An 8,891-nucleotide genomic window follows, 5' to 3' on the forward strand; every position below is an offset into this window, starting at 1 on the left:
ACAAAGAGACACCTGAGCAGGTGAGTGCTGCCACTCGGAGTGGGGATCGGGTGGCCCTACACCTCCCACTCTGTGGGTAGGGTTACATACTTGCGTGACCCTAAATTGTCCTGGGACTCTGTGTGGGGAGGCAGGAGGGAGGGGGAGAAAGCTGCTGGTCACTGCCTGGACACCGTCCAGTGGCTTCACTGTCCAGCTGCTTTCTGTGAATAGTTTTCTTTCGGTTAGTAGAATGTTTGTTTTTTTTACATTTAGTTTTAGTTTTTAGTCTAGTTTTAGTAAACTATAATAACCTTGTATTGTACTCACATGAAGCTTACCATCAATCCCCTCCCCCATTCCCTCTGAATTTGTGGAAAGTTTGTGTCTAAAAATCCAATCCAACAAACTTCAACACAATGTCATTATAAAAAAATATATATTTTAATTAACAATGCAATTTATTCTGAACAGCAATAAATAAAGCTACATGAACAACATAAATAAGATCAATAAGGTACAAAATAAAAATGCATCTTTTCTGAAATTTTTACATTTTTAAAGGGATTCTTTTCTTTTTCAATACGGTCAAAGCACAAAGATAAGACACTCTATTCAATCTGGTCATCCATCAATACTCCTCAAATACTTTCAATTCTAATTATCACTACAAACAACTTTGTGTGAACAGCGTTTCACTTATTTGGAACATAACTTTTCACATTTAGTGGACAGGTTCACAGAATTCACTGTTCACTAGGGGTGTAAGAAAAAATCGTTACACTTGAGTATCGCGAGATTTTATTTTGCAATACTGTATCGATTTTCAAAAACAGTAAGACAGTGGTTCACATAGATGTTGTGTTTAAACCCCCTACCACTAGATGGCTATGCTGAGATGCATCACTAGTGACTTTTTGCTAGAAGCTAACAATGTAGCTATGGCTGAACTTTGGCCTACTTTAGCATATAAAAATGATCTCACTAAGAACCTGTGAACCACAATCCCAAACTGGCAGTTTGATTTTCTGTGTACTGAATTGTTTACCTAAAGTAAACTTCTTTGACTTTTATGAACATCATGTCTTTTTTCAAATATTAGTTTTTCTAAAATTATACTTTAAAAAAATCCCAATATATCACCTTACGCACAGTATCGAAATATATTGCAATGTATTGAATCGTGACCCACGTATTGTGATACTTATCATATCACCAGATTCTTGCCAATACACAGCCCTACTGTCCACCTGGTGAATGTAAGTCCAACATTCACTCTTTTGGCTCGGTTTCTGTTTTGGTCTCCACCAACTCCTAAGGGAAACATCTGTCTTTTAAGCTGCTACATGCTTCGCTATACTCACCAGCTAGTCGTACTTCTGTTGATCCAGACTAAACTGCGTCTGTCTGCAGTTTGCTGCTGAGAAGGTAGAGTACAGAGGAAACACCGCTTATGAGAGCAGAGTTTTCTGACTGGAAACCTCAAAAAATTAGCTTAAAAAGGCTAACAAGCTCTGTATAGAGGAGGGGAACTGCAGGGTTGGTGATCATTATCTGTAGGTTCGTCACTACAACTGAAACAGTCATTTCATCCATTGCTATTATAACAACATTGAGCAGTGCAGCTTAAAGGACTGAAACAAGTATGCTAGTTTGAATGGCTTTAGTTATTAACCATGTTCCATGCCATGTTCCGTTCAGTGGTAATTACATATGCATTATTATTGTATATTTTCCAAGTGTTTAATAGTCCATGCCAACACCATTAACATGTAGCTGCATCGCACCACAAGCAGCCATTGTTTGTTGATTGATCCTCAGACTGTCAGGTCTTTTGAGCAAGTTAAGTAGTTGCAGGTTGAGTGGCTGAGCGTGACAAAGCATTTGAGCGTATAGTTCACTGTCCTTACTTACAGTAAGTAACGCTCCAAAGAATCCCACCAATTGTGTCTCTTGGATGTGGTTCCAGTTGTAGTGTTTTTTCATGTTGCAGTCTTAGGCCAGGTTGCCGTGTTGGAGGCCAATTTCTAGTCTGTTGCTTTTCTCACAAGCTGGAGATGCAACGCAAGCCACCACATATTCCTAATTTGGCCCCAATTCTGAAGTAACTGGTTGATAGTGGCCCCTGATCATGGTGTCCTCCGAGGTAGAAAGTGGGTGCAGGACTGATGGCGGCCCACACTGTTGCCCTTTCTGAGCTCTCCCTTGTGGGAAAGAGCCAGATAGATGCCTGGGTGAGACAGAGAGGAGTAGGTGGTGTAGTGATTCTCCTCCAGGTTCTCCTTTAACAGGCATTCGTCAGAAAAATGCTCCTGGAAAAGACAGTCAGGAAGACATTTCATATTATCTGATTGTTTGGTTCCATTATGCAGCCCTGTACATAGTAAGGAAAATCTATCACAAATGCATTCTTATTTAACACTGCTTGACCTAGGTCTGAATGTATTACCCGTGTGAGCTGTGCAGTGGGCTACATACCGCTCCATATGCCAGTCCTTCTCCACTCATACAGAGGTACAAGCCACTCTTGACTCCTCTGATTCCCACCACTCCATGTTTCATAGCAAACACCTTTAGCCAACCTCGAGGAGATGGAGAAATGCAAGGTAAAGCAATGCTTAAAGGTCCTATGACATGCTGCTTTTTGGATGCTTTTATATAGTCCTTAGTGGTCCCCTAATACTGTATCTGAAGTCTCTTTTATATAGACCTTAGTGGTCCCCTAATACTGTATCTGAAGTCTCTTTTATATAGACCTTAGTGGTCCCCTAATACTGTATCTGAAGTCTCTTTTATATATACCTTAGTGGTCCCCTAATACTGTATCTGAAGTCTCTTTTATATAGACCTTAGTGGTCCCCTAATACTGTATCTGAAGTCTCTTTTATATAGGCCTAATTGGTCCCCTAATACTGTATCTGAAGTCTCTTTTATATAGACCTTAGTGGTCCCCTAATACTGTATCTGAAGTCTCTTTTATATAGACCTTAGTGGTCCCCTAATACTGTATCTGAAGTCTCTTTTATATAGGCCTTAGTGGTCCCCTAATACTGTATCTGAAGTCTCTTTTATATAGGCCTTAGTGGTCCCCTAATACTGTATCTGAAGTCTCTTTTATATAGGCCTTAGTGGTCCCCTAATACTGTATCTGAAGTCTCTTTTATATAGGCCTTAGTGGTCCCCTAATACTGTATCTGAAGTCTCTTTATATAGGCCTTAGTGGTCCCCTAATACTGTATCTGAAGTCTCTTTTATATAGGCCTTAGTGGTCCCCTAATACTGTATCTGAAGTCTCTTTTATATAGGCCTTAGTGGTCCCCTAATACTGTATCTGAAGTCTCTTTTATATAGGCCTTAGTGGTCCCCTAATACTGTATCTGAAGTCTCTTTTATATAGACCTTAGTGGTCCCCTAATACTGTATCTGAAGTCTCTTTTATATAGACCTTAGTAGTCCCCTAATACTGTATCTGAAGTCTCTTTTATATAGGCCTTAGTGGTCCCCTAATACTGTATCTGAAGTCTCTTTTATATAGGCCTTAGTGGTCCCCTAATACTGTATCTGAAGTCTCTTTTATATAGGCCTTAGTGGTCCCCTAATACTGTATCTGAAGTCTCTTTCCCGAAAATCAGCCTTGGTCCAGAATTACAGCCACTAGAGCCAGTCCCACAATGAGCTTTCCTTAGGATGTGCCATTTCTGTGTCAGTAGCCATTGAGGAGGAGAGGGGGGGGGGGACGAGGTGGAGGGTGGGTTGGTGACCTTGACCAACTGCCACTTTGCTTGTTTTCAAGCCATGATGTCTCTCTCTCTTTCTCATGGGTGGGCCAAATTCTCTGGGCGGGCAAAGCAGAGAAAGGGGAGGTAACCTTTCCCCTTATGACGTCATAAAGGGAAGATTCCTGATTGGCCCATCTGAGCTTTCATTTTCTCAAAGGCAGAGCAGGATACCCAGGGCTCGGTTTACATCTATCACCATTTCTAGCCACTGGGGGACCATAGGCAGGCTGGGGGAACTCATATTAATGTTAAAACCCTCATAAAGTGAAATTTTCATGCCATGGGACCTTTAAAGACTTGGATGCATTCTTGGGATATATCACAGATATCTCCAAGAGTTTTTACATTAAAACTGGGTCTACAATATTGTCCATATCGCAAGAGAAAAAAGATTGCAAACCAATAAATATACAGAATGAAAACAATTCAGGTTTAAAAAGCATTAAAAAGTGGTTGTGGCGAGGGGGGTCATACTGAACTCACAATGCTCAGTGGGTTTGTGGACGCCTCCTATAGAGCCACTGGGCAGAATCTGGAGATGGTAGCCAATCCCAACACGGCAGTAGAGCAGCAGCTGTTTGACCCCTTCTCTGATTGGATGAGGACTCAAACCTGCATCAGAAAGAGATGATAGGTTGTTTGGAAAATATGACACTGATAACTATTATCTTACTGGATAGTTTCATCCAGAAGAAAAACAAAAAAAGATTGATTCTCTTTTAACAAAGAGTCTGCATTTCTTATGTAATAAATACAGAAAATATGTTGGAAGAATCTTTCAGTGTGTGCAAAAACTTATTCTGAGGCAATTCTCATCAACTTCAAATACATCTTTGTACAACACTCAGATGTCATATTATTGTAATCACTCCTCTTGTTCATACTGGCGGTGGAGAATCTGAAGTCCAGCTGACGATAGACAGTGGCGTGCCCAAATGTTTTTGTAAGGGTTGGCCCAAGTGGGGAAGAATGTGTATGAAGTATGTGCTTGTGCACACACGTCGGAATACCACAATGAATGTTATTAATTACACCTGTGATTTTGGCAACTTGAAACAAAAGTAAACATGAATTCACCATATCTGTCTATTTTAACCCTTAAAGACCTTTTTTAGGGGGGGGGACAGGGGCTCTTCAAGTGGAGACAGCAAGTCAACAGTAGATGTCACATAAAACTTACTTATAAACTTATATATATATATATATATACATACAGTACATCATCTAAAAACTGAGAATCTGATGATTAATTTGAGATGCAGCTCAGCACGGGTTTTCCTAGTCATAAATATGTTATTAACATTGTGTTTTGTTAGGTGCTTATTCAAATTTTGTGTAGGAGGGCTTAGAACATTATGATGGAAGTTTATGATGGCCATATTATGTCTCATTAGTTGTTGCACAATTTTTGGATTGACATCATTTGTTACACAGACTTGGTGCATAATTTAACCATTTGGCAAAAAACTGCATGGGATTAGAATAAAAAGTGGGGGAGGTATGTAATGGGGAGACTCGTGGGTACCCATAGAACCCCTGTTAAAATGGCCATGCCAGTTCTTCCCTCAGTCACGTGCAGGTTTGTTGCTCGGAAAGAACACCAGAAACAGACCTACACACAAATACCCTACGATATATCCTAAGAAATTATGGCGACCGCCGGCCAGTCACATGAAGTTAAGTTTAGCGGCCTTTACAGTAAGATATTGCTGAAAAAAGGTGACTATCAGCAGGGTAGCGGTCACCATGAGGTGCTGGTCATTTTAGAGGCCGTTGCAGTTGAATTTAGCCGACAAAAGGTGACTGTCCTGTGACGACGACAGTTAAGTTTAGGCACCAAAACGACTAAGATTAGAAATAAGATTGTGGTTTGTATTAAAACATTGCCCCCCTTAAGTAGTACTAGTCTTCTGGTTTCCCTGGGAAACAAACTCTGCTCCCCCCCTTTTATGACCAACCCATCCTCCCCGACCTTCTCCCTAAGCAGACCACAGCAGTCTTATACAGCAGCAGACAATGTGGTGGATACAGAAATAAATGTGGAATACATACAAAGTACAGTGCTTTACTTTTCGTAGCTAAATGTACGAATGGTTTAGAACAGCCTGAGATGTGATGAGACCAAATGACACGTATCGTCTTGACCCCTGAGGGCTGCAAACTTTGAGCTTTGAGCACTCTCAGTCAACAAAGTTGTCCAACACGATAACACCGATGCTTCGGCATCCCATTCAGCATGTGCATGCATCATTTCCACTGAATCCTTGCACTTTGGTACACAACTGACCGTTTTTTTAAAGCAGACACTTTGACTTGTTATTAGCCGGAAAAGCGAAGGTATAAGGCCATGAGAAAACGCCTAATGTGAAAAGGCCAATAGCAGAGCTGGAGCTCACATACTTACATGGAATGCAGCCACAATGCATGTTATTATTTACAACTGTGATTTTCCTGACATGACATTTGGTAAGTTGATTCAAAGAGAAGAAACAGCTGGGGTAAATGCCTTAAAGGTCCAGTGTGTTAGTTAGTTGTACATTATTAAAATCTGTGTTGCCCGTTCACAAACTTGTCCTTTTTCATGAATATTTACCACCACCATCAATTCCAAGTATTCCTATTGGCTTGAAATTTTACATTTGCGTTTGCATGAACTCGGGTATATGCTCCATATTCATGCTCCATCTTGAAATACGTTAGTAAGTAAGTACGGTAAGGGACATACAGGACTTACTGCTCCGCCTTTCGCGTTTTCTCTGTCACATGATAAACTCACAGGTGCTGCTAATGCTGCTAATGGGTATCGTAGCTAGTTTGAAGAAGGAAACACGGAGGACCACACGTATTCAAAATCCAAATTTCAGGAAAAGGAGTCTTCTTCTTCTTCGCTCAGAAAAAGAAAAAGGATATTGAAAAGAGCAAGAGACCGGCTTTTTGAAGCGTGAAGGCTACCGTAGCTGTAATACGTACTTCGAACTGCGTGGCGCGAAAGAGTTGATTGATATATGATCTCAACGCTAGATGGGAGAAATTCCTACACGTTGGACCTTTAAGGTAAATTTAAGACAACTTCTGTTAAATAATGGTTTCCATTCTGAGAGAAAAGTAAAGTACAAGGGTTTCCCAGATGTTGGCTTACCTTTTCCGTTCAGCATGGTGTCCCTCATGTGCAGCTTCCAGAGGTCTCGGAGGCGAGTGCCCTGGTCCTCAGGGGAAACCACTGGTTCTTGTTTCTTTGCTGCCACACTGAACATCAGGAGCAGCTGGAAGCCAGGCAGCAGCAGCAAGGAAACATTCATAGTGAAACCCATCAAACACCTGCCAGCGGACTAAGCGATGGCGTCTTACAAACAGTCATGTCCCAATAACGAAGGGCCACGGTCCTGGGTCCAGTGACTCGGTCTGTCCAGCGGGCCCAGGTCAGGCCTCCTCTTGCTCTTCTCCTTCTGTTGAACTCTGAGAACACTTGAGCTCCACTGCCTTCTCTGCTCATCCCCTCTACACACACTTTCTGCTTTTATTTCTTCGACGCCTCTTTCTACAATGAAGCACTGACTGACAGTGACACCATGAGATACTCAACTGTACACTATCATTATCAGTGACATATCAGTAATCCTACCAACAGCCTGAACGTGATGTTCTTTGAAGCCGCTGCAGAAAGCAGCTCATTGTATCCCGACAAACTAAACTTCTACAGTGTCAACCTGTCGTAACTGATCCAGTTTATAGTTTTACTTTAACCACTTAAAGAAGGGGTAAAGTACAGTGATGTCAACTTTGGCACTTTACTGTTTGGGAGTGGCCTGCATACATGAAGATGTTTTCATGTCGCCCAATCAGGTCTCTGACGGCTGAGAGACATGCAAACTGTCTGTTCAGTATCACAATCACTGTGATTGGAGAGTGAGCTGAGCTGATAGTGGGAGCAGGAGAACACACTCATGATACACATACAAATACAAGTTCAGAGATCTTCCTGTTCATCCTAAAGATATTGGATGGGGTTGAGGTCAGGACTCTGTGCAGGCCAGTCTTCCACACCAAACTGGGAACACCATTTTTTTATATATATATATATATATATATATATATATATTGTCATGTTGTCATTGTCATGTTGAAACAGGATAGGGCCACATACCTCTATATAATGTGTTTATGGTGTAAATTCATAGTATGCATCAGAGTAAACCTGATGTACTGTAGGTTACAAGCAAAGGTCTGTTTAGTCAACATGACATCATGATTTATCTGTACGCTTTTTCAGCTATCCGCGTATATGTCTACGCTGTATAGAGCAGGCGTACACATACACGCCACTTGGCGTGTTATCGCGAGATATAAGCTACGGTTGAGTTCAGGAAAAGAAGAACCGGTTGGGTTTAGTAAAAGAAGAAAGCGACGGTTGAGTTTAGGAAAAGTCACACGCGGGACAAGGAAACGTCACACGCAGGACCCGATCCCCGGTCTCCTGTGTTTTGACCCATCCACCACCCCGACCAAATTCCCTATGCAGATTTACGACCTTTCATACTACTCGCTACGGCATAAATTACACGCAATCGCAAGGTAATGTAAGTCAATGGAGGCCAAACAGCGTTGATAAACACGCTAAAAAGTGAGTATGAGTCTTTATAACACGCCAATAATGGCATACGAAATGGCATGTCATACATACGCCACTTCATGAGATCAGTCTGGTTTAGTTATCTGTTCTGCAGCTTTTGATTAACCTTTCAATCTCAACTTTTAAGCCGACACGGACGGACAACAAGAATTCAAACCTAATAAATACACTGAATTGGTATTTTGTTTCACATCATTCAACTCCATTTAAACTGTTGAACAAATGGGATCTGTGGGCAGCGATGCAGAGCTCTCGAACCAGCCTACGAGAAGTCCTTAATGTAACTTTTGCTAAACAGTGGCCACAGGAAATGTAGTATTTCATATTTTAAAGTTAATAAACATAGTTTTAAAGTGTTAAAAAAAACACACATCATGTACACATCATAGAAGCAAAGGTTAAAGGGACAATTTGGCAATTTTCAACCATATCTCTATCTATCTGGGTTAGGGATATGGTGTGAAAAAGCCTGCAGTTCTATCCAGCGTCCTCTGTGTCTCTGG

The 8,891-nt window shown here is 41.3% G+C and overlaps 1 protein-coding gene across 1 annotated transcript; it reads right to left on the bottom strand.

Moving 5' to 3' along the window:
* Positions 1–1,774: 1,774 nt before the first annotated feature.
* Positions 1,775–7,803, bottom strand: fgf9 (fibroblast growth factor 9). Its single transcript, XM_031289654.2, has 4 exons — positions 6,898–7,803; positions 4,242–4,370; positions 2,458–2,561; positions 1,775–2,291 (listed from the first exon to the last, which is right to left on the bottom strand). Exons 1-4 carry the CDS (start codon positions 7,067–7,069, stop codon positions 2,109–2,111), a joined length of 588 nt encoding a protein of 195 aa, XP_031145514.1. The 5' UTR covers positions 7,070–7,803; the 3' UTR covers positions 1,775–2,108.
* Between the last annotated feature and the right edge of the window lie 1,088 nt (positions 7,804–8,891).

The sequence above is a fragment of the Sander lucioperca genome, chromosome 8, assembly GCF_008315115.2.
Source record: "Sander lucioperca isolate FBNREF2018 chromosome 8, SLUC_FBN_1.2, whole genome shotgun sequence".
NCBI lineage: Eukaryota > Metazoa > Chordata > Actinopteri > Perciformes > Percidae > Sander > Sander lucioperca.